The 25,403-nt window shown below is 47.0% G+C and overlaps 7 protein-coding genes across 7 annotated transcripts; 6 read left to right on the top strand and 1 right to left on the bottom strand.

The window, feature by feature from the left end:
- Positions 1-806: 806 nt before the first annotated feature.
- On the top strand, positions 807-2,473 carry GGS22DRAFT_150256 (alpha/beta-hydrolase). Its single transcript, XM_047959282.1, has 2 exons — positions 807-1,048; positions 1,118-2,473. Exon 2 carries the CDS (start codon positions 1,166-1,168, stop codon positions 2,186-2,188), a length of 1,023 nt encoding a protein of 340 aa, XP_047824051.1. The 5' UTR covers positions 807-1,048; positions 1,118-1,165; the 3' UTR covers positions 2,189-2,473.
- A 1,002-nt stretch (positions 2,474-3,475) lies between these two features.
- On the top strand, positions 3,476-4,225 carry GGS22DRAFT_150258 (uncharacterized protein). The gene has a single exon (XM_047959283.1). The coding sequence runs from the start codon at positions 3,823-3,825 to the stop codon at positions 4,045-4,047; it is 225 nt and encodes a 74-aa protein (XP_047824052.1). The 5' UTR covers positions 3,476-3,822; the 3' UTR covers positions 4,048-4,225.
- A 2,733-nt stretch (positions 4,226-6,958) lies between these two features.
- On the top strand, positions 6,959-8,089 carry GGS22DRAFT_150261 (uncharacterized protein). The gene is made up of 2 exons (XM_047959284.1): positions 6,959-7,393; positions 7,468-8,089. The coding sequence occupies exons 1-2, from the start codon at positions 7,175-7,177 to the stop codon at positions 7,792-7,794; spliced, it is 546 nt and encodes a 181-aa protein (XP_047824053.1). The 5' UTR covers positions 6,959-7,174; the 3' UTR covers positions 7,795-8,089.
- Positions 8,090-8,991: 902 nt separating this feature from the next.
- On the top strand, positions 8,992-11,436 carry GGS22DRAFT_10104 (uncharacterized protein). Its single transcript, XM_047957681.1, has 3 exons — positions 8,992-9,368; positions 9,426-10,675; positions 10,737-11,436. The coding sequence occupies exons 1-3, from the start codon at positions 9,180-9,182 to the stop codon at positions 10,921-10,923; spliced, it is 1,626 nt and encodes a 541-aa protein (XP_047824054.1). The 5' UTR covers positions 8,992-9,179; the 3' UTR covers positions 10,924-11,436.
- Positions 11,437-12,329: 893 nt separating this feature from the next.
- On the top strand, positions 12,330-16,736 carry GGS22DRAFT_150269 (vacuolar protein-sorting protein BRO1). Its single transcript, XM_047959285.1, has 4 exons — positions 12,330-13,171; positions 13,235-13,664; positions 13,717-14,868; positions 14,920-16,736. The coding sequence occupies exons 1-4, from the start codon at positions 12,894-12,896 to the stop codon at positions 16,036-16,038; spliced, it is 2,979 nt and encodes a 992-aa protein (XP_047824055.1). The 5' UTR covers positions 12,330-12,893; the 3' UTR covers positions 16,039-16,736.
- Positions 16,737-17,952: 1,216 nt separating this feature from the next.
- On the top strand, positions 17,953-21,128 carry GGS22DRAFT_10121 (transport protein Avl9-domain-containing protein). Its single transcript, XM_047957686.1, has 4 exons — positions 17,953-18,511; positions 18,583-19,009; positions 19,066-19,278; positions 19,328-21,128. The coding sequence occupies exons 1-4, from the start codon at positions 18,303-18,305 to the stop codon at positions 20,705-20,707; spliced, it is 2,229 nt and encodes a 742-aa protein (XP_047824056.1). The 5' UTR covers positions 17,953-18,302; the 3' UTR covers positions 20,708-21,128.
- A 242-nt stretch (positions 21,129-21,370) lies between these two features.
- On the bottom strand, positions 21,371-25,193 carry GGS22DRAFT_150272 (Cullin-domain-containing protein). Its single transcript, XM_047959286.1, has 6 exons — positions 24,929-25,193; positions 24,442-24,693; positions 24,368-24,384; positions 24,239-24,318; positions 22,296-24,184; positions 21,371-22,178 (listed from the first exon to the last, which is right to left on the bottom strand). Exons 2-6 carry the CDS (start codon positions 24,571-24,573, stop codon positions 21,990-21,992), a joined length of 2,307 nt encoding a protein of 768 aa, XP_047824057.1. The 5' UTR covers positions 24,574-24,693; positions 24,929-25,193; the 3' UTR covers positions 21,371-21,989.
- Positions 25,194-25,403: the final 210 nt, after the last annotated feature.

Genomic DNA, 25,403 nt, shown 5'->3' on the forward strand with positions numbered 1-25,403 from the left:
CCCCTCCCTCTCTCGTCGATACCACGGTAGCAGTCATGAAACGCTGCTCTAGCTCCCCTTGCATTCTCTAAATCAGATGTGGCGCAGATTTTCGAGACCACTCAGCAAGAATTTAACGTAACATGCACTATACTCACTCTCATTACTATCACAACCTATTATGTGCAGCTTATTATTGAGTTGCTTCCAACGGCATAGTCATATGCTATCGTGTGCTGCTTCGGAGTGGGCCGATAGATCTCGCATCAAGGGTAAGTACGTTCATGAGATAAGAACCCATGAATGTTCGCCAAACGAAAGGGAAGGTCTAAGAGACCGTGGTCGCAACAACTCCAGCCGTATGTACTAGTTCATGAACAACCTAGTAGGTAGGTATATCCATATGGATACTAGCTGACTAGGAAGGTATAAGCTATAAGCAAGCTAAGACAAGAGAGATCTTACAGTGGGTCATCAAGTCTTGCCGCAAGTCTTAGTTGAAGGTAAATAGTGACGCTATTTACTACCAATCAGAAATTATGGGCAGTTGCTGTGTGCTGTGTGCTTAAAACATCTTGGCATGTCGATTCATATTATGTAGGTGATTGACGGCGTCGGATCTAATAGTACTCTAATTACTAAACTCCGACACGTGGGATACATAAGATACATGAGATACATACGATGTAATTGTTCTACTTCGTACGAAAGCAAACCGAGACCACGTGGGAGTTATAGATGGGAATCACCTTGTAACTAGGTAGGTACAACCAAGAGGACCTAACCTTAGAAATTTTCATGGATTACCTAATTTCACTATACGAATACCTAACAGGTAGCTGCAACTACCTTATGTTGTAAAACCAGAAAGCAAACCTACGGCAGTTGCAGTTTCCAGGCTGCCAGTGTCAGAAAGGGAAGGAATCAGCTGTAAAATAAACAAACCACAATCAAAATAAGTCCATAACCCATTTATCATCCGAAATGCCTCCAGCTCCCTACATATACCACTATACCACTTTAACAACGTGCGACATCAACCGCCTCATCTATATTGCCTACAGCATATCTAGGTACCTAGAACCCACCTCTAAAAATAAACTAACCATGATCTAGAACATCCGTTAATATTCCTAACCTAGTGCATAGTAGTAGAACATCACACACAATACAACAAAGTACATTCATGGATACCACAGTAATAATGCCCGACACAACCATCCGTCTTCCCCACAAACCCGATGCCCCGCTGTCCTACCAATTTCGGCCAGGCAAGGGTTGGCTATCCAGCACCCACCTAATCGTCTTCCTCAACGGCCTGATCTTGTTGCAAGACGACTGGCGGCCCACCATCCGCAGCCTCCAGAATCGATGGGCCAAGAGGAACGTTCACAATCACCCCGCGATACTGACCTACGACCGCTACGGACAAGGTGCCTCAGCACGGGACCCATCGGACGCTTCAAACGATGGCACGCACACCATCACCGAAGTCGTCAGCGACCTACACGAGCTCATACTCGAGGTCTGGCGTACAAGAGTCATCTGGGAACAAAGACGGCGTCCGGGCTGGAGGGAGCCGAAGTCAGAGCCGAACCTGATCCTCGTGGGGAATAGTATCGGCTGCGTGATCGCACGGCTGTACACAAGCAAGTATCCCGGCATCGTCGAGGCTCTGCTCTTCCTCGACAGCAACATCGCGAACAGCGATCAGGTCTCCCTCTTCCCAGACCCGGACTCCCCCTCCTTCGACCCGAGAGTCCTCCCCTTCGGCACAACCGTCGATGAACTCCGGCGTGTCCGCGAGGGGTATCGCTCGCTCTTCCACCCCTCCGTGGCGAATCCAGAACACCTCGACCGCAGCTCCATCGCGGACTTGCTGCCCGAGTCCTGGAAGCCGAAGCTAGTGGGAGCCGGGGAGCCGGGGGAGGAGGTGAGGGGCCCGTTGATTACGGTTGTGGGTCATGATTGGAATACCTTTGCGGATGAGGGGTTGCACGGGAAGCTGCACGTGCCGAAGAATATGACGAACAGGTTTGTGAACCCGGCTTGGAACCGGTATAATGAGGGTCTTGTGCACTTGACGGATCAGCTGAGGGCGAGGGGACCGATTACGGCGGTTGGGTGTGGTCATTTTATCCAGAGAGATGATCCGGCGCTGGTTGCGCAGTTGATACAGGATACTCTGGCGAAGATGGGTTGGGCTTAGTAGGCTGGTAGGGTTGTGGTGGATGGGGGTGTGAAGGTGTAGGTGTGTATCGTGGGTTTGGGTCAGCGGTGGTGGGTTAGCGATTGCATTTTCTACGACGGCTTGCTTTGGTCACGGTTTACTACGTGTATTATGTCTAACATGACTTCACGAGCAACGTTTCTAGTTATGAAAGTACCTAGCGTTCTATCTATTTCTATTCCTTGGGTACTAGCTATTAGGTCCTACCTACCTTAGGTAAAAGTTACGCGTAAGTGGTTTATTATATGATACCCGAATCAAATGACGACGGGTTCCTGTATCAAGGGAACGTCGTCCAAACTTAACTTGCCTACATGTAGTTACAACGTTGCCCTTGCGCGCCACGTAGTATTGAGGAATAGCCCTATCGGAGTAGATTCCCGGACTGGTTGTGCCTCCCCCTATCTAGAACCTCAGACCGTTTGTTTATTTCCGTGCCTGAATTGGCTTTGGGTGCTACTTCATCGCAATGACGAGGTTGACGTCGAAATGTGATGCATCTAGAACATATTGACGCCGGATAGCTGCGTTACATATCTCAGTAGACGATTGGGCTAGCTGTATATCTACAAAAGACGCGAGGTGACGGATGATTCCGAATTAATGGTTTTGTAATATTGGGGTGCAGTAGGGGTGTCTAATCAAGCCTTACCCCTAAGAGTTAGCTGGTACTTCTCCCTACCTGGAACGTTGGTGAGGTTGTTCAAGGCGGTTCACAGGCGATCTATCGGCGATATTTCGACCGCGCTAACAGGCACGGACTCTAGACTCGCATATGGCCCCCAGGTGGCGAGATCGGGGTAGTATGGAGGATTGAAATCGAGGTGTTTCAACTGCACTATCGCTTAGCTTCCTCTTAGTCTTCGCAAGCCTGCTGCTACAGGAGGTAGTTGGGACTAAGTCTATGGAGGCTAGGATGACACCTGCATGGCTGTTCTGGAATTATCTAGCTACTATGCTAGTCGGTGGGTATTGCGGACATAACCTTCTCTGCAATGATACGGACCGCCCTTTTGAAGCACGTGTTTCTGTTTGAGACCCCTATCGGTCAAGTACGCTACAACGAGCTTCGGACTACTTAGACTCGATGTGTGTACCATGTCTTGCGGCTGAACATGACCATGGCTAGAAGCATACGCAATGCCTGGATTGCTTCTAGTGACCGAGCGTATACTAACCAGGTGTAGTAGTACATCACCCGACTCAAACATCTAGATAGTGATGTATATCTACGGAGGCCACGAGGAGATTGACGGCGTCCTAGAAGCCAGAAAGTAGTAGTAGTAGTAGTAGTTGATATTAACGCCGGGGGACCGCTACTCATGTAGCTATCCCAGAGCCTCCCTAGGGGCATATTGGGCGTGCTAGGCTAGGCTTCACATTTTACACTTAGATACAAGATCCTCATAACCCATCTAACAACTCATGTCCGTAGACGCGCGCCGTAGCGATTCCTGCTGTATCCTCCTCACCGCCGTTTGTGGGTAGTTCCCAGCTCTTAAGGTATATCCAACATATAGGTTTCCCTCTCTTTACCTCCAAACGTGTCACCGCCGCTTCTTTGTACCGCGAGCTCCTCTCGATGTTGCCATCGATTCACCGGCCGTTTGAACATGTCCCTCGATAGCTCCTTGCGTTTGTTGGTAGGTGTGATTCGGAGCGCTCCATACGTTGGTGTTTGTATTCTTCAAAGCGCGGCGCGAGGCTCTACCGCGCCGTGTTTTGGGTTAACACAATCGCTTCTGGCGACAGTGGCGCTGGCGATAGACTGTCTGTTCATCCGTACGTTCGTAACGACTTCCCGGTGCTTATGCACCCGTTACCCCTCGTACGTTTGACGTTGTCGTCGATGCAGATGTTGAATTCTCTTGTCGAGAGGACAGCGTTTTGCCAGGTTTTCGGCAGTTGTTAAGGCCATGATGGGTTGTGGGTCAGTTTTGTATGGGAGTTAGGTGCGCCATTTACTGATCCACTACCGCCGCACTAACAGTGGGCGCCAAGACTGGTAGTTGAACTGGGGAAGTTGTAGAAGCCAGAAAGGAAGCAACGCCGGGACTATTGGTATGTGCATGGTGTAGAATAGACCGGATAATGATTATACAATGATAACAAATTAGTTAATTACATACATACTTACTTCCTTACGTTTCGGCCGATAGAGAGACCACTTGTGTTGATCTGTATGCGTATATCTTCCGGGGTTAGTTAACGCAACACCTCCGCCAAACAACTTGCCGCGGCCACGGTATCTTGGTCAATGTCGCCCGTTAGTTACCCGAGTATGAAGTAGCGTGCAGTGTATTGGCCTTGTTGCTATTGTGAACTTGATCTTGCTTGAGTCCCCTAAAGATGTTGCTGTTGACGACCTAATAGATAGATAGAAATGATGTTGATTCCGCTTCAGAACATCCACCAGCATACAGGAAAACTCAAGATGCACTGAACTGAACCCAGCTCATTGAAAGGCGACCGTAAATCTTGCTAGAAGTAGACAGTAATAGAAAAGTAGCCGAAGAAGATACTATCATAGATGCTACCTAATGATGTTTTGCAATTCATACCTCTCTGGGTACTATCCGGATAGGATCCCCTCCTGTCTAAACTGCACTCGGCTACTTTCAGATCACCTTTATCCAGAGTTCCTGTAGGTGTCTATGAGGCGGTTCATCTTTTAAGATCTGACACACCTTATATTTGGGGAACGCCTGCCTGCCAGTTAGACTTGTGTGATTCGTCGTGAGTTTAAGACGAAGCACCACATCTCGAAGGCTTGGTGAATAGGTAAACCCGAGAGTAGATAATCCTTTAGATGAGTTAATGGTCATCCCAAAGCTATGACGTCCTCTACCTGCTTGTTTACTGTTTTAGCAATGTCAAAAACGATGGAATTCGTGGTTGTAAAATAGAGATCGGAAACGATTCGATGGATTCAGCCTCGTTTGACGGTCATGACAGTTGCTGCTTTTGAGTTCACCCGGGTGATACTCTACCTTCACGGGTTGATACCATATGCTGCCGGTTCGGTGTTTTGATTCATAACCCGCCAGTTACTGCCTTTGTATCTCGAGTTGAGCAACCGATACCCACCCATATAAACTGCCCTAGTACTTATATCTGCCAATACACAAGTGCATATACCGCATGCCTAGTTAATGATACCAACTTGTGGCGGAAGAGGTATCGACGCGCAACCGAAGCAAAACTGTCCCAACGTTTGGTGGTTTTTGGCTTTTCAGACGCCTGGTAGAGGGTATCAAACCACAAGGAAACAATCGCATGGCCATTAGCATACTCTCCAGGTAGGTAAGCGGTTTCATGGCTTTGAATCAGATAGTAGCTAGTGACGTTCTAAGGACGGCAAAGAAGAAGTAACTCGAAAAGATGTAGACGCCTTGTTGAATTCCAAGATTAGTAGTTTACCCCCAGGTATCGGGGCAACGACCAATTCTTACCACAACGTTGAAAACCTCCTGTTTGGTTGCCTTCAGATACGACAATTCGATCATACATCGTTTTGGACATGATATTGCTTGATATAAGGTCGGTTCAGAGTCGCTCACTGCGTCATTTGCAAGACATATATGTATGAGATTTCGGTTCAGATCGTACTTCGAGAGAGTGCTTATAAAATACATAGCCACCTCCTCAACATGAAGATCTCACCATAGCTATTGATTTATAACCTAAGGTTAACCGGGCCGGAATGAATAAGCATTTGTGAAGGTAGATCTTGAACTTTGTTTGTTTGTTTGATTGAAGTCCAATAGGATCAGAATTCAGCTTGTGAGATCTGTGAGATTTATTAGCGGCTGACCCTGGAGCAGAGTAGACATCCATGGATCGGGCTCGGGACTGTTCCTGTATGTATACTACATTCTCCGACTACCTACCCAAGCAGGTAGCAGATATGCTAGAGTAGTCTAGGGTTTCCTACGCGACAACCTCGTTATCTTCTCGTTCATGAATGTCTTCAAAAGTTTTATTGAATGAACGCTCTTGGATAGAGGGCCAATTGTCAAGTCCTGCGATTTCACTTCGAAGTGACAGTCACTAAATCTCTTGTCTAGTCTTGGAACATCCCAATGGCGCTTCTTATCTCCGAGATACAACTCAATGGTAAATTCGGGTAAATGGTCGCGACATTGCTTTGGTACGGAATCCTAGTTCGTACATTCTAGAAGAGGCTATGAGTAGTGAGTATTCGGCATCCCTAAGATCTCGAGAAATCACTCTACTTCTCTCACTTCACCTGAGCTGATACTCTCTGATTCACAGCTTAATAGGGTTATTATGAATATTCCTTAACTAAGCACATGTGCAAGTGTAGATAAGTAATATCGGAAGCTCGCGCAAAACAGAGCAGATCCTGGAGGATAATGTGTTTCCAGTAGTGTTTCCAGGATGCTCTTTTGGTGGTTTGAGTTGTTTTGGTGATTTCGTACATCGGATTTTGTTGATCGAAGTTGCTCATCCAATTGTCTTTCCCATTTAAACCTTTTAAACATATGGAATTGCCGTTCTTAGTATAAAGCATGGACCACCCTGCAGAACCTTGTGAGTCCCTAGTGCCTGGTTTTCTCCACTTTACGGGAAAGCTTTCCCAAATGCAGGGTCCGATGCTCGGTAAGTGGCTCGATTAGGATCCACTGTCGTCATTGGTGGCTGACCCGTGAGCCTAGCTTAGAGGGAAAGAAAAATAGCATGGGATCCCTAAAAAAATATGACAATTCTAATTATGTGGGCGGTCTACTGAAGTGGTCTCTGCTCTCCAGTCTCCTCCTCTCCTTGCCTCTCTCACACCACCGATGCGTCGATACGAATTAAACCAATTTCGTTTTTACTACTTGCTCTCTCATTTTTATTCTACTCCTTTTCGCACGTATATACCTGCATTCCCAGGTATGAACCTTTTGAGTACAAGCATATCCTCCTCCTTGCTTTCAGTTCTTTGATCCAAAAATCGAAATGCCCCCGGCAAAGTCGAAAGTGAACCACGACGATGCAAAGTCGGAGACCACCGGTGTCAAGGACCGAAATGGCCACGGATCCAACCATCACCAATCGAACGGAAAGCTTCGACGTGTAGCTAGTTCAACCGGTACACAATTGCGAGACGTAACAGCCGTCAACGGAAACTCGTCGATTGTACCAACGCCATCATCGCAGCCGGCTCACGCTCAAGGGGTAAGACTGACTCTACCAGTCAGCCAGTCTATATGCTACAATTTACAAATCGGCTTACAATCCATTTCTTATAGCTTCAGTGGCCATCATTCGATCGAGAAGTCTTACACGATTACCGTCGCAAATACCTCCTCCACACCCCGACCGCTTTCGCCAATCCATACCATCACTGGGTGCTCTCGCGACCAGGCATCGGCCTACGCTCTCCCACCATGGCACGGAAACAAGAATACCGGCGCCAGAGCAAAGATGAACTTACAAAAGTCGTCCGAAAACACTTCAATGCGCTCGGTGTACAAGAGACCGATGTCATCGTCGACTTTGTTCACAGGGTCAGAAATCCGGGCGTTGTAAAAATAAGGAGAAACAAAGATCTACCACATTCATCTCCATTACCATAATTGGATTCATTTTAAGATACCCCCGAAAGCAAGGATAGCAACGCGTCTGGATTTTGGCATTATTGCATTATTATAGACATTACCATGCCGCAAGACTTTGTTTCGAGTCCTTTGCACACTTCACTTGGGTTCCTCGCATTTTTGCATTATCTGGGAGTTTTAGCGCTGGTCGGCGCTAGGTGGGACTTAACTGCGGAGGAACAAGGACCGACGACTATAACGAATCGATAGGGGCACTATTATGAGAATTCCTAGGGCATAGGTATATATGGTCTGTTTTCGGTTTTATATTGACATTGTATTATATGATGAGATTTAGCATTATATTAAATACTATATACTTACATTTACTATTGTTTATTTACTTTAATGCTTCTGTTTCGTAGATTTTTTTTGGTTCGGGACTGCCACTTTTTTGAGTTTCGCGGTTCTGCTAAATTAGTGTTAAGCCGAACCCCTCATGCGGGACGCGCCTCCAATTTCCTTTTACTAATGGATTTGGATTGGCTGCGCCATTCGTGCGGCACCGCATCTGCTTAATAAACTCCGATCACGACCGTAATACATACAAAAATGGAAAACCCAAATTACTTACTTAGGTACGGCATAAGGCCAATGAGAAAAGAATAATTACTCTTGGTGATTGTATAAGGTTGTTAAATGCTGTTATACATTATAGTTCCACCTTAGAGAGATCAGCTGTTTAGTGAAGACTGTCTTAAAAGTACGGCATCTAAGACAATGAGGTAGCTAATTGGAGAAACTCACCATGCCCCTTATGAATCCACGCGATCCGAGTCTTGAGAACATGACAAATGCCTTGGCACCTTTTACGCTGGCACCAATTGACTTAAGCTTATTTTTCCAACGTTCCTGAACGAGAACTTGGCGAAACATTGTTCTCGACTATAATCATAGTAGGTAGGAACCTACTAGAAAGAGAATGAGGCAATGTTCGTCATTAACCCATAAGCGAATTATCTTAGGATACGAATATAGGAGCAACCGAGTAATATACTTAACATACCTAGGTATGTACATTAAAATTTAGGAGAAGTTATTTGAAAGAGCTAAGTGCTTAAGTACCGTAGATAAGAATGTGGCTAGTGTTATGCTGGTTGTGGCTTCGCACATGTCAAAATTCAACCAGTGGGGTTCAAGAGAATCGAGAATCTTCCCGTTTGCTCGGCACCAGGTCTTTAGCGCAGAAAAAAAAGTTCGAGCGTCATTGCGACCAGCTTCAACTTTTACTGTTACCCACCTACCTAGAAAATATTATTTTCAAGTCGTTCTATATGCTCTGTCCATAGCTTGTTAGCTCTACATATCATGAGGAATTGCAAGACCTAGGCTTGATTTTAACGTGCGATTAGGAGAACTTAAAGATGAATTCCACTCTATTCACAAAAGCTGCGATACCGTCGCGCATACTTTCTCCGGCTCAGATATACCGGAGGCAAAGATTACGAGACAGTTTACGAAGGCGCACACAGAGTAATACCATCACTTCGTTATCGAAGAGACCGAGCCATGCAGTAAAGCGACCAGTTTGCCAAGCTGCATCATACAGACGAGTTAGTCACCCCTCCTAAATTCGACTTATATATCTCTACTAATTATCTTTGATACAGTCCTTCCATGCCACCCCTCGTGCATTCGCTATCAAAGACCCGTACAATACTCTAGGCGTGGGGAAGTCAGCTTCGGCATCAGATATTAAGAAGGCTTACTATGGATTAGCCAAGAAGTACCATCCGGATACGAATAAGGATGCATCAGCAAAAGATAAATTTGGGGAAATCCAATCCGCGTATGAGATTCTCTCCGATCCGAAAAAGAAGGAACAATATGATCAATTCGGAGCGGCCGGTTTTGACCCCAATGCCGGACCCGGACCAGGGGGTGATCCTTTCGGTGGAGGACATCCATTCAGCGGCTTTAGCGGACAAGGAGGCTTCGGTGCTAACTTCAACTTCGATGATCTCTTTTCTGCATTCACTGGTAAACGAGGGAGCCCTTTCCCCGGAGGAAACCCTTTTGCAGGAGGACCGCAAGCTGGTGGAAGGGGGAGCCAATACGAAGAGGTCTGCGTTGGAGAGAACATCGAGGTACAAACAGGCATCTCGTTTATGGAAGCGGCTAGAGGGACAACCCAATCAATTACGATACATCCGTATGTCACGTGTAAAACTTGCACTGGAAGCGGTTTAAAGCCAGGCACCAAGCGGGCGGAGTGCAGGTCTTGCGGCGGGACAGGCACACAGGTACATTTTATGACGGGTGGTTTCCAGATGGCTTCTACCTGTGGCACTTGCAAAGGAACTGGTACAGTGTCCCCTAAAGGATCAGACTGTCGTGACTGTTCTGGAAACGGCGCTGTCAGGGAGCGCAAGACCATCACTGTGGACATCCCGGCTGGTGTTGAGGATGGTATGAGGTTACGATTAGATAGAGAGGGAGATGCACCCGTCACGGGTGGCGAGGCGCCCATCGGTGCTAGGATGGTCCGGGGAGATCTCTACGTTTGTGTACGAGTCGCTTCGGATCCGAAGTTCAAGCGATCAGGATCTGACATACTATACACGGCATCCATACCATTAACTACAGCGATATTAGGTGGTGAAGTGGCGATCCCGACACTAGATGGCCAAGTCAATGTGAAGGTTGCGACAGGCACAAGCACTGGCGACAAATTAACGCTGGCTGGATTGGGTATGAAGAAGCTAGGTGCCCGCCGCAGCAACTCAGGAGACTTAAAGGTGGAATTCCGAGTTGCGATGCCAAAATACCTCTCCGCCAACCAGAGAACGATCGTAGAGATGCTAGCAGAGGAATTAGGCGACAAGACTGCCAAGCGGATTATGAACATCAAGATGCCTGGGTAAGACAATTTTATTCCTATCCACATATGTGAGGATGTATCTAACCTGCTAAAATTATAGATCTCCTGGGAGAGAAGCAACGAAGGGTGAAGACCCTGACACGCATAGAAATGAAGGGTTCCTGAAGGCGATGTGGCATAATCTAACAAATAACCCGGGTCATCCAAAATCAGGAGACCAAAATTCCGGTGATCAGAAGAAGCCTAACGAAGAATCTAAGAAAAACTCGGGCTCCAACTCTGGCTGAGCTCGCAGCCTTGCCTAGACGCAGTCCTCATACGACCGGGTGGTAAACCACTCCCAAAACATGTACCATACTCGCACAATTGAAAGAGATGTGACAGAAACGATCGCGTGGAATATAGATATAGAGAGATTGGGATTGCATGGATGGTGTTTGATGATGGATTAATGATGCTTGGGCGTCTTCAGTGGAATCAACTCACCGGTGAGAGCATCTTTGCGCGCCTTGATATCCACGACATACTCGCAGATTTGCTAGGCATGTATTTGAATCTGTATACTACTAATAGGTACAGGACTCATGATTAGATAATGCGAGGCCACTCTCCTCAATTCAAGATACGTACATGATGAATCGAGATCTGGATGATTTTATCTTGTTTGTGTCAAGCCCTGCGATGTCTTTATTATTTGCATATCCACCTAACGGTCGTACTACATTCTTCATGCACGTGAGGTGCTAGGATGTGTACAGCTGGAGTATGATAATATAGTTATGGATAATGTATGGAGTTGGATCTCACAGGCGGTTGCAGAACTGGCCTCGGTTGGATGAGCCGTGAGGAGAGAAGAGCAGCCCTATTAAGTTAAGGTCGCAGCAGCGGCCCGCTAGGCGCTGATAACCCTTGTTTTCTTCACCAAGGTCTTAGAGTTAACCGCCATAACAACCAATCATAGCGAAGTTGGAGTTGAAGAGGATTACTAGCTGTAGCCAATGACGTACGGCAGAGGGGTTATTTGCCCTGCCTAACGCTCTCGTCACCTGCATAAGTGTGTTATATCGCGGTGACCATTGTTTAATGTAGCGGAGAGATTGTCTTATGAGATCAATCCGGATCTGTATCGGGAGAGGGGAAAGAGATCGAAAGAGATACGATCAATTTTTACTCAATATTGGTGACTGGAAGATGTTTAAATGTTTAGGGGCAGTTAAGTTATACAGCATCGCTGTAGCCTATGATCTCATCAGCATGGGCTGCACAGTAACTTAATGCGTCTCGTATCAAGGGTTACGTTACACATTACTCTGTAAGTAAGCGACTAAATGCATTTATGAACGAGATTGCCTGGCTTTATCTATGGACAGGTAACACTTAACTTTATAGTAGGTAAATCTAGGCAACTACTAGGTACTATATGAGAGGTGCCTACCTACATATTTATTCATCGTATCGTAGCTGCCTACCTAGTATATTCGTACGTAGAGACTTCCACAGTTTAGAGTAAAATGTTGACCGCTGCTGACGACACCTAACTGACCCACTATAGCCGGGAGGTAGGTTATGGAAAGCGTCCCGGCTACCAGTAGTGGTGCATCCACTTAAAAGACTAGACCCCACTTGAGTACCGTATGTGGAAAGATACCTGCCTTAAGACCTTCCTCGGCGGCTATCATTCTTTTAGACGCCAGTTCCAGACAACTTCAAACGTTTTGTCGTTCAATTTACATTGCTTGCCCTTTATTTGCATGTTCGCATGGCCACTTTTATGCGCCTCATTGCATCTACAAACGCGCCGCGTGCTACCTGACTCATGCGTCATCATAGTTGTCCAACCCAACACTGACATCGACTATCTACTCAACTCTTAACCCTCAACTATCGTCGTCGGAATCATTGGGCTACTCTCACCAAGTCCGACTAGGCCGTTTACGACATTGTTCTTTAGCGACAGCATGTTGGCGTGTATATCGACTTTCACTACGAAACAGTTTCTAAAGAACTAACACAGTCCGATAATCCTGCGACACACTTTAGCGGCCAATCTACTCTATTCAATCTACAATTTCTATTACCGATCGTAATCAGCAAAGCTTCAAGCATCGTTGACCCCACATCTTCTTTACACCCGTGCCCGCAGCGTTAGACTCTCTTCGACGATCGTACGTAGCCATATGAGAAACACAGCTCGATACTTTTAGAAAGGGTAAAATTGCTGGGTAGATATACTCTACCGCAGTTTGCATTGTCCACCATGACGCAGACTCCTATGCTCTCGGTGCCTCTAAAGGCTACCAACGAGATTGACTGGATTACCCCACTGAAGACATATATCAGAGATACTTACGGTGATGACCCTGAAAGATATGCGGAGGAATGCGCGACGCTTAACCGCTTGCGCCAAGACATGAGAGGCGCTGGAAAAGACAGCACTGCAGGGAGGGACTTGCTATACAGATATTACGGCCAGCTTGAGCTACTGGACCTTCGTTTCCCGGTAGACGAGCAGCACATCAAAATCCCATTCACTTGGTAAGAACATATCGTCGCAAGGACAGGTTATGTGAAGCTGGTAATCTAACTTGGATATGACAGGTTCGATGCGTTTACCCACAAGTCCACATCTCAATACTCGCTTGCATTCGAGAAAGCTTCTATAATCTTCAACATATCCGCTGTTTTATCCTGCCATGCTGCCAACCAAACCCGATCCGAAGAGACCGGTCTCAAGACCTCATATCACTCCTTCCAAGCCTCTGCTGGCATGTTCACCTACATCAACGAGAATTTCTTGCACGCCCCATCATCCGACCTGAGCAGAGAGACTGTTAAGACTTTGATCCAAATAATGCTTGCGCAAGCTCAAGAGATCTTTCTCGAGAAACAAGTCGCAGACCAAAAGAAGGTAGGTCTACTAGCGAAGTTGTCTAGTCAGGCCGCGTATCTATACCAACAAGCATTGGAAGGCGTCCAGGAAAACGTCACCAAGGCTATCTTTGAGAAAGTCTGGCTCCTATTTACCCAGGTAGGCATCCCGAGCTTTGGAAGAGTAGAGTGCATTATTAACCATTGTCTAGATCAAAGCTAGTTTAATGACATCGAATGCTCAGTATTATCAAGCGCTTGCTGATGAAGATGCTAACTCATACGGCGTCGCCGTCGCAAGACTCACGACAGCCGAAACTCATGCGAAGGAAGCTAATAAGATAGCTATTAGCTTCCCTAACACCATGCCGCCCAGCGCAAACTTGAGTGCCGATACAGGAACCTTGCTAGCAGAGATCACAAAGAGGAACTTGACTACAATCCAGGAGAAGTTGAAGGAATTGATAAAAGACAACGATTACATCTACCACCAGACTGTTCCCGCGGAGGCTAGTCTAGTCCCAGTGCCAAAACTGCCTGCTGCCAAGCCAATACCGGTGAACGAGCTTTATGCTGGTCAAGACATTCAACGTATAACCGGCCCGGATTTGTTCTCGAAGATCGTCCCATTTACGGTTACTGAGTCCGCTAGCTTGTACGATGAGGAAAAGGCAAAACTGGTGCGCGCTGAGGCACAGAGAGTCGATATGGCCGATGTTGAAATGGCGACGAGCTTGGATTACCTCAAGCTTCCGGGCTCATTGAACGTATTAAGGGGGGGTATTGACCAGGATATCCGACCGGATTCAGAATTCCAGACTTGGTGCGATGATGTTGCAGGACATGAAAATCCGATTTCGATATTCGATACGTTGCGTATAGACAAGGATGCGATAGTGACGGTGTTGGATAGGTGTTCGAAACAACTCGATATGGAAGAGAGCGTTTGCGAGAAAATGAGGTCGAAGTATGAGAGTGAGTGGACACAACAACCTAGCTCGCGGCTTACTACTACGCTGCGAGGAAATATCCGGAATTATAAGGAAGCTCTAGATGAGGCGGCAAAAAGCGACGGCCAGCTGTATGCCAAATTCCGTCAAAATGAAGTGGATTTTGAAGAGATGCGGAATGCTGCACAAACAGGCGAAGTGGATTCATTATTCCAGATGGCCGTTAACAAAGTCAGGGGAAAGTCTAGTAACGCAACAAGTCCGGCAAGTGGCGAGGCGAATTTACTGGATGCTGACTTTGAGGATGATAGCCCAAGCGTCGCAGAACAGATTGCTAGAGTCGAGGGCATTCTTAAAAAACTGGAATTGGTCAAGAGAGAACGAACCCAAGTATTAAAAGATCTCAAGGAAAAGGTGAGTGCGATAACTCTGGGCATTTGAACATTGGTTGACTAATCGAACTAGGTCCACAACGACGATATCTCACAAATTCTAATTCTAAACAAGAAGTCTATACCAAACTTCGAGAAAGAATTGTTCCAATCCGAACTAGAGAAGTTCCGTCCTCGCCAGGATCGGATTTTACAGGCAAATCATAAGCAAGCCTCACTTATGAAGGAGCTGCAAGCAACTTTCAGCCATCTTCTTCAGGACAAGCGTGTGCGTTCAGAACGAAGCAAGTATGAAATACTGCAACGGCAAAGAAATTCGGTGGTCAACAAGTATAAGAGGGCCTATCAAGAATTTCTAGATCTTGAATCTGGTTTACAGGGCGCAAAGAACTGGTACACCGAGATGAAGGAGACGGTTGACAGCCTCGAGAAGAACGTCGAGACATTTGTGAACAATAGGAGGTCTGAAGGTGCCCAATTGCTTAACCAGATCGAGCAAGAAATAGCTGCGAACAAGAGTTCGCAAGCTGAAGTTGAGCGAGAAAGGCTTCGTGGCCTTATGGAGCGTATGTCTATGGATCCTAGCGCATCACCACCCCCGAAACCAGGTTCGACGCGGCCTGTGCCGACGCCGCTGTCTTTTTCAAGCACTCCCCGTTATCCCCAAACCACTCTCGCTGGTCAATATCAGATGCCAACATCTCCGCCGCCGAACCAGGCCAATTATCCTAGTTTCTCTAACCCACCACCAAACACTACTTACGTATCGGCGCCGCAGCAATCATACACTCCCAATCCGCAACAAAACAACCAACAGTATGGTCAAGCAGCATACAATCCTAGTAGTTGGGGCCGGAATCCTGGTCCTGCCTCGCCGCCGCCGAACCAGAGTACTTTTGGACTTGGTGTAGGTGGCAGAGGCCCTGCCTCACCTCCACCAAACCAGACTTCCTTCGCGCAGAATCAATATAGTACCTACGGAAACCCGCAAGCGCAAGCGTCACAACAGTACATGCCTCCCGGCTTTGTGCCACCTCCACCTCCACCCGGACCTCCGCCTTTAGGACCGCAGCAGACGATCCATTACTCGCAGCAACCGCAGGACTATGCGTATGGGCAACCTCAAAACTCGGCTCATCGGTCGTCACAATCACAAAGTGATCCGTGGGCGGGGTTAAATGCTTGGAAATAGGGAAGGAAGAAGGGTCACGACATTGATGAAGGAAATGCGAGCAATGATACTCTTAGACTATGGGAAGCCAACTAACTATCCAGGGGAAAAGTACCGAAATAGCAAGTCTAGAAATACTAGTAGCCTATCAGGTTTTTGTTTGACTGTTATTCTTAGATGGAATATGTGATAAATATTTGCTAAAGCCTCTAGGTTTCTAAAGCGTTCGCCGATTAATCGAGTCGGAAATTCAGATATCAGTTCGATACAAGCTTGACGTAGTTACGTCTGCATTGTCTAAAAATGATGCCTCGTAAGGATTAAGCAAGGTTAAGTTGCTACTAGATACCAACAAACTAACGCTCGAGGTCATGTTGATAGAATCGAATGAACTATAACCCCCGTGATCGAAGTTGGCCTCGGGTTCACTTAGAACTTGTCTCGGCAGCCCGCATGGTGATAGGAAGCAGACAGAGGTCCCTTGACACATGGATCGGGTTTAGCAAACATCGTCGAACTTGGAGAAGTTGCCTATGCAGATCTTATCCATTGGTACGGATGAGCGAATATGCAGGTCGGCCTTTTATAGTAGCTACTCGCCGAAACTCATAGGGATGGCTATACTTGCATATATACAAGTATGTGTTTTAAAATTGCCGGCCGGTGATACCTACTGGGTGGTAAGTAACATGCATATAACATACTTAGCTATATACACGAATACATAACGAGTGGGATTCTCCGTCAAGCTTGCAAGGGTCGGTAGGTGGTTTCGGAGGAGAAAGAATGGGAACTAGAAGAGAAAAAGAAGGAAAAGAAGGAAAGAAAAGGAACAGTTGGGGCCTTGGCAATCGAGTCGATGTCGCGATGCGGGAAGGACTATGATAAGTTGAGGTCGTTTATGCAATGCAAGACAGTTGGCATGGCATATCGCCACATCTTGTAGCACTCTAAACCGACCTAGGCAGCTTAGACGAGGGGAGAACGCGGTTGCGGGAAAACTAAGGGTAGATTCTTTTTCTTTTGTTTTGATATGAGAAATGAGAAATGATATTATAAAGATAATGGGTTTGTGGTTTTGTTTTTGTTGTTAGTGTTTCTGGAAGTAATTAAACTCGATATCGAGTCTAGAAAGTGATCGATTCCGACCTCTATCAAAGTTCTAGTATCGATAAATAATTTAATTGCTGAAGAAACTTGGTCGCTAAAGTCCCAATGGCCACACGTGATTGGAGGCTCCTGTAGCTTTGTCTTGGGCTAGTACAAATGAAGTAAGAGGTAGGACTGCTATTCCGTCGGCGTCAGAGACGATGATTCACCGATGATTAAACAAAAGGGTAAGTGGGATGGATCTCCTAGGTGGTACTGAGGGTAGCGCTTGACCATCGCTAATTCATTGGCGTGGAAGCTGCGTGGGACCACCTAAAAAGATTCGATATTATCCAATCTTTTTAAGAATTTCTCCCATTTCCCATGAACAATAATAAACATTGCCCGTCTAGCCATCGACATCGATATACATATTTCTCTCTCTACTTCTCTGATTGTTACATGACGATATCTCGATGCCGCAAGAGGCATTGAAGATCATGTATATTACTCCACCAATGGCACTTGTGTGACGCTAAGCTCGACTATTCTGATCTATCTGATCTCTTATTTCTCTTATTTTCCTTGTCATTGTTACTGGAACTACGAAGTACTTTCCTGCTAGGCTGTTAGGTTTCTTGGCCGTCGTCGGTGGGAAAAACCACAATTGTCAGGGTCAGATTCCCGGAACCAGGCTTACACTTGGACCGGATAACGGCCATTGGCATCAACATCTTTCCTTTGCGATCTGATTCGACTTCGATTTGGCTTGAACTCATCTATGGCCTTTTAGTTGTTCGGGTATCTTTATATTACTCGTGGACCTCTTTATTAAAGCGCCAGGGTCTTGTCCTATCCCATCGTCTGGTTGGTTAGCGTACTTTCTCCTCGATCTGCCTCCCGGGGATTCTGTATTGTTACCAAGAGTTCACCGCCTCTGCCCGCTCCGCCCGAGCTTCTAAACTAGGTCGGGTATTAGCTATATGGAAATCTTCAATCCCGTTGGATAGATTGCCGCTTTGCCGTTTCTTACTCCACCTTCGGTTGGGAACGAGTGTGTAGTTACCAACTCAGCATCAGCATCGTCTACGATCCACCTCCGTATTTACCGCCGACAGCAGTACCACTTTCGAGTTTATACGTACACGATCCTCCATCTATAATATTGCCTGTCTAGAGGCGTGCGAAGCTTCGTAATGGCCACCCCGGGTTCTAACAGCACTGGGGAGGGCGGAGAGACGGGTAAGGCGGCCGGCTTCATACCGCTGGTGACGGTTGTAGACTTCCACCACCATCGAGGTCCCGAAGTCGAGAGATGGTTTGGCGTAGCCGAAGGGCAAGACCCAGCAGCCGACTATGACTGGACGTTGCTCCCATTCATGGCCCTGAGCGATGGGGCTCACGCGTAAGTTAGATTTTAGTAAAGCATGTTTACTTAGGTATCTAGTATTAACTCAAGCCAATTTGAATGCATAGGTCGACGGAAGACTTCTCGTATTTTACCCTTCTACGGCCGGCTACCGACGATTCTCCCGCAACATCTCTCTTCGGCATATCATGTACAAGACAATTAGACGCCTCGCAATTGCTGGTTCGACCTGCCGATGTGACGCGTTCAACTGTTCAAAAGGCTGTCGTGGTGATAGCGGACAGCCCGCAATTCTTTGGCATGCTTAGGGAGCGGCTATCTATCGTTACCAATGCTTGGTTTGCTCAACGCGAGTTCAGTGATACCGAAATATTGCGGCGATTTCAAGAGAGCCTTGCGGATGAAAAGACACGCGGTCAGATGAACGAAGATGTGGATAGGGATCAATACCTGGGTATGAGCCTCCGAGAACTGGTAAGGGAGTTCCGTTGGCAAACTCTAGTGTTGCTGAAATGTTGTCTTCTACAGCCCAAGGTGAGTAGCTTGATATAAATCGGCTGTGTTCCGATTTAGAACTTACAAATCGTTAGATGCTCTTTTTCGGCTCGCGATGCGAGCGCCTGTGCATGATGCAGTTCTCCCTCATCTCCTTAATACCGGGTTTGCTTAGAAGCCTTCAAGACTGTGCAGGTCCCGACTTGAACAACTACGAGAAAAATCTGAGTAGGCCGACGAGCTTGAGGTCTAGTGACCGAAATTCGTTACTTTCATACATGGGACTACCACTACAAATATTCGGCAAGGTGAGTTGATCCACTACTTTCATCTGAAACATGCGCTGATCAGACATAGGGAAGTTTGTTCGGACCATACACGCCCTTGCAACAATTGGATGTCCTGGCGGACTTCGGCACTAAATCATATATAGTTGGCAGCACGAATTCATTACTATTACAGCAAAGGGACCGATACAGCGATATACTAATCAACCTCGACGAGAACACGATCAATATTACCTCCACCTCTCTACGCACCGCATTGGCACTTTCCCATTCCGATAGACGATGGATTGATGTTATCACGCAAGAAGTGAATGACACATGGGACGAAGCAAATCCAGGTCGGCCGAAGACAATGGGATACCGTGGCAGCGAAGAATTCATCCGGCTTCAATTTGAAGAATATCTCCTATCTCTCATCTCTTCAGTCAAATATCATAATTATCTCACCCAGAACGCCCACAACCCCAAAGCGCTTCTTCCGCACATCGAGGGGGACCCTTCAGTGGATTTCAGCAACGAATGGGTTGAATATTGGATGAGGACGGAGAATTATCGCATGTGGAGTTCACATACAGATTCGCACCTGTTTGACATCGTTGAACCGAAGCATCCCTGTGCTGGGGGGCTTACCGTCGACGATGTTCAGCGACGGATCCAGCAACAGGTTCAAGACCTCCATCTGGACGAAAGGTTCGCAGTTGGCAAGGAGGTTCTGGGGAGGAACCTAGCTGCAGGACGCGATAAGGCAAGCACTATGTTTAACAGGTTTTATGCTGATATGGAAACTCTCCGCGAAGCGCAAAGGAAACGCGCCGAAGAGACCCAGGCAGCAGAAAAGAACGGTTCCGCGACAAATGATGCAGACTCAGGCAAGACGCAGCAAGCAGGGGGTTCGGTCAGCTCGAGAGCCGGCGCATATATCGGTAGCTGGACTTCATGGGCAGATCAGAAACGGAAGCAAGGGTGGGGTCGATCAAGCGGAAGCGCTAGCAGTGGCGGATGGGGATTTGGTAGTAAACGGTTGTCGAGAGGGTTTAACATGGATTCGGGCAGCGAAAAGAACGCCACGCCCCTTAGCAGTCCGGCACTCTCGTCCCCGGGATTTACTTCTACCGAAAAAATCCAAATGTCGGATGTGCAACACCGGTCTAGCGAGGGTACCGATAGGAGGCCGCTTACTCAAGATAGTTTTGGTGAGAGTCTGCTTGATACTGCGGGTTCGACCGAGAGTGGAGCTTCTAGTCCGGCTAGTGTCCGGAAGCCTACCCCGGCCCCGGAACGCGGTGATACGATCAATGGGTCGAAGTTAGAAGAAGTAAAAGAGCAAAGTGAAGTTGCGGAGGCAGCTGTGGAAAAGAAGGGTGAGGAGAAGAAGAGCGAAGAAAAGAGTGAGGAGGAAAGTAAAGAGAAGATAGAGGAGCCGAAAGCAGCTGTGGAGACAACCGCATAGCGGCAAATATATACGATGCCTACATATAAAGGTATGACCGCGAGGGATGATAGTAGGAAAGGAGATACAAGTACTCAAGGCATCGATTGGATAAGAACGCAGGCTTGCTTAAGAAGCAACGGATGAAGGGCCGAATAGAGCGGTACGGCTAGACCTGGATGAGGCTTTCTTGGCATAGCTATGGCTAGGAGCATTTGACGGGATGACTACGGGGGTGCAAGACACGCGGATGAGATGAGGGATGTGGAGGTACCGATTTATATTATACACGTCTCCCTCCTTCCCTAGATACCCTTGGGGATGGGGATAGGGGAATGACGATGGCCCACAGCCGAATTACGTAGTAGGTAGGATGAAATGAATCGAAACGATTTGAAATTCGACGAATTATGAATCATGGATCACAATGAAATAATTAACGCTGAAAAGTTGTTTGTGCTAGGACTTGACGTGACTTGCTGTGATATGGATTAGACTGACTGTTAGTCTTGATCCTAGGCACTAAGAACGTCTTAACGATTTGATATTTCCAGTCATTAATCTCTACTTTCACGTTGATCACGATTCTCACATCACCACAAAACAGAAAGGGTGGGCATATGTAGCTACTGTGTAGTTTTACGTGTGTAAAAAGGGAAAGTATTCACGGTGAAAATGTTGAAATGTATCTAGCGAATTTATTCATTCGTGTCTATGAATTTTGCGGGTTTGCTATAGCACTCATCGACACATAGCAAGAGATATAGAGGTGGGTTGGCTTCATTAGACTTGTGATCACTCGCCGAGCGAACTCGGTTCGTAGGCAAGACTAGAAGCAATGGTGACGTGGGTAAGAAGAGCGTTGCGTTCATCAATGTGGGAGATAGAGTTCTATGATCAAAGGGGGGACTGCGGCTCTTCCATGAATACGTGCCACCGATTTCCGGGCTGCCAATTTCGTCACGTCGTCAAACGCACCTAGTATGCAGCAGTCCCATTATTCCATCATCTGCCTCCAAGTACCCGAAAATCGGGAAGCCCGAGAATTGTCTGAGCCTCGTCGTATGCGTAAAAAATAGGAACCGTCCACGTCGCCCGCCTCGAATAATCTTCCAACCAACCAGCCATGTCCGAGTTCTTTTAAGGAACCAATCTCCAAGTTTTGATTTTACACCCTCGGAAAGTGTGATGATGAGTATCAAGTTGCCGCCGGGAAACTGATACCGGAAGAGGGAATTATCGGGGATATATGCGCAGAATTAATGCAATTTTTCTCGGAGCGGGAAAATTCGGACTAGTGGGCTTATGCGAGATAACCAAGCTCGTCATCCTCCAATCGTTCAAGATACTCCTTGTCAAGAAGAATCTCGATACACTTCTTGATATCACTAACTCTGGGGACAAAACGAGACTTGATCTGGTTGATTGTATCACCAACAAGCTGAGCGTGCTTCAACTTCTTTCGTGCCTTCATGATTCGGACAATAGAAGACTAAATCATGGTTAGTATTACACTCTATACTGACTCAACGAAAGAAAACCGAAAGGTAACAGCAACCCTTTAAGAGCCGAAAACTGTAATGAAAAATGGACTGGAAGGTAAACATACTTGTAACACTAATTGTCGATCCTCCTCAATTGTCTTGTTGGTATCTGCTTCTTCTTGCTTCTGCTCGGACTTGGTAGCAACATTTAGGTTGACTCGGATCTTTTTACTCTTGAAATCGTAATTAAGATGGAACATCTTTCCAGGACCGGGTTTCTCACCGTCGGGCTTCATAAGTAGGACCTTGGCTTTGAGAAGGATTCCGATACCAGGATCTAGTGCCTCGCTACTTAGTTGGGTGACCGATGCGATATCCTCGTACGAGTGGGCGTCTTTGGAGTTAAACATCAATAGAACCGCCATCTGGTACACGCTGACTTGGAATGTAAAAGGTGTCTTCGAGGATCTACAGTACCCGGTCTTAAGTTCTCCTTTGCAGAGTTGCCATAACCAGGTCAACTTACGACCCTCGTGCTTATTTCGGTAAAAGAGAGTGAACCGGTCGATATCCGTATGGATTTCGGCCGGTGGGCTGAACGTCGTGTTAGGAGGTGTCAGCGGCCAGAAGCTAGTACCTAAGATCGAGTACGTGGAGTCAAGGGCTGGTTTCTCTAATTGGAGACCCTTGGTGTGCTCTTTGAATCCAGTATTGAGATCCTTGGAGATTTGCATGTCCTGGAACATGCGTTGAAGTTTGTTCGTGTACTCAAAACCACATGCCTCCTTGAGCTTGCTGATCATGCTGGTCTCGGCATCATCTGAGGAAGAGCTGCTATGTACGAGGCGTCGAGCTAACATTCTCGAGTAAAACTTCTGGAAAACGTCCTTGTCCTCGATATACTTGAAGACAGTCATTATCTGTGTCAGAGTAGTGTCAAGCTCGGCTTCCTCCACACCAGTTCCGCTCTTGCGCAGAAGCACATCAGTGTACTTGGCCAAGAGTTCGGGAGATTTGCTGCTTCCTGCTTTGCAAATATCGTTGCGGTTCACGAACTCTCTGCAAGCATTGTCTAGCGATCGAGTGAATTCCGGTTCATCGGCAAATGCGCGCTTAACCAAGCCTTGATACCGTGTATGCGTCTCGAGTAAAGCTTCGACGTAGACCTTGGGCTCGAGCTTCTCAGCGTCCGAAGCCACCTTGGCAACCGCATTTAGGCCGGCGTTACGAACATGAGTCTCAAACTTCTGCCGGAGAGGCTCCAAACCGTCTGGAATTCTAGACAGGAGATTGTACATGCGGGCCATGTCTTCTTCTCGGTCATTGTCTAGCAGAACTTGAAACTCGTCTCGCAACATTGCCGAATGGTCAGCGATTAGCGCCTTGTTGCATGTCTTCTTGAGCGGCAATGCTATATCGTTATGGAGGTACATGCGCACACGCTCCTCCTCTTCGGATAATCGAGTCTCTGCCTTCTTCATGTACTCGACAACACTATTCTCCGCAACGAATTGTTTGGACTCGGCTTTGTAGAACTCCTCGGTCGCAGCGAGGAAGGGCTTCTCGAAATGGAAGCGATAGGTATCAAGAGTCGACTTGGTGGCATCGTGCTCATCGAGGCCGAGGGATACGAAGGAGTCGACGACCTGCTTGATTTGCCGGTGCTCTATGGTCTCGCCGTTTCTCTGTTTCTCGACCAGCATGAGCACAGCATCCATGACTTTCTTGTTCACAAGGGTGAAGAACTCAGTGCGCCATTGATACAGATGCAATGTATACACATCGTAGGTATTCTTCTTTCCTTCATCCATCTCCCTCTTAACCCAGTGTCGATTAAGATAACGGAACAGATGATGGATATACTTGGCGGCGACGGTGTATCTGTTCCACTCTCTGATGTAGAAGGTGAGGAGCGCCTCGTCGGTATGCGCCTTGGATTGTTCGTAGAGGCCGTTCAGATGGTCGGTCAAGTATTCTTTGAGCTTCCTGTACAGATCTTCGCCGAGGAGATGAGCTATAGTAGGATTGTTAGCGAGAGTGAATTAATGGGAGAAGTTGAAGCCAATACCTCCTCTATGAGCCTGACCTACGGCGTTAGAGCTTCCCAGGCCAACAGCTTTCTGTGACGTGCAGAAGTTATGGACGGCACTATTTTGTCAGTCTATAGCTAGGAAGTTGAGGGGGGTGGTAGGCTCACGTGTAGATGCCCATGTACTAGAATGAAAGGTTAGCTGCGGAATAGATAACTATGAGGGGCTTATGGAAGCATACCGTTGTCATGTCCATGCCATCTTGCAAATTAATCATAATCTTAGAAATACCGGCCTGAAGGTATTCCCATGTTTGTACGATATCTTCCCGGTTTGGCACCGGCGGCATGGATCGAGTCGCCGTTACAGACATGATGGCGGGAGAATCGGAAGGGCTTTCCTCCGAAGAGGACGTCGGGTAGAAATGATGGTCAAGTCGGCGTTAATGTTTAAAGTGTTATGGGGAGTGATGAGTTCTCTAGATAGACTGGTACTCAAGAGTCAAGTTAGTTCGGAGTAGAAAAAATGATTAGGGGAAAAGGCGGGTGAACGATTAAAGACCGCAGGAAGTGAAGGGACAAGGTAATGTAGAATATGTAAAAAAAGGAAAAGAAGAAGAAAAGCGAAGGCAAGCGCAAGTTATGTTCCTTGTATGGTTTCCAAACCGATAGTGTGAAGAGAAGGGAAGGCAGGTGCAATAGTATGAGGAAAGACCGCCGGAAACTTACAGGTGTCTGCCAACCTGGCAGCCTGGTGTGAATATTCCAGACCCGTGACCAGAACGAAAAGAAGATTCGCAGTCCTTAAACCGTCAAACGGCGTGGTTCTAGAAAACACCTAAAACGAAATAAAAGTATGAGCTAAGAAAAGACGCGACGCGACCAACGAAATGCAAATGTATGATGAAACTTGGGCGACGTCGAAAATTGATGTGAGGTCACTGGTGTGAATGAGTGAATGGAGTTAGATTTCAAGGTCGCCGCAATGAATTACTAGGAGTTAAGACTGGGAGTTAAGGCAGCCCTGGTGACAAGAGCAGCAAGACTCCAAAACTGATCCGGCACGGCACAAGTTGATAATCCTAGCACCTGAAAAGGTTAGTGTCTTTTTTACCGCCTCCGCCCCCACCATCGAAAATCAACCATTTAGGTACCTAAATACGCGATTGCCCCTCCAAAAGATACATGGGTACTTTTGATACTG

The sequence above is a fragment of the Annulohypoxylon maeteangense genome (assembly GCF_022496945.1).
Source record: "Annulohypoxylon maeteangense strain CBS 123835 unplaced genomic scaffold GGS22scaffold_1, whole genome shotgun sequence".
In the NCBI taxonomy this organism is placed as follows: domain Eukaryota; kingdom Fungi; phylum Ascomycota; class Sordariomycetes; order Xylariales; family Hypoxylaceae; genus Annulohypoxylon; species Annulohypoxylon maeteangense.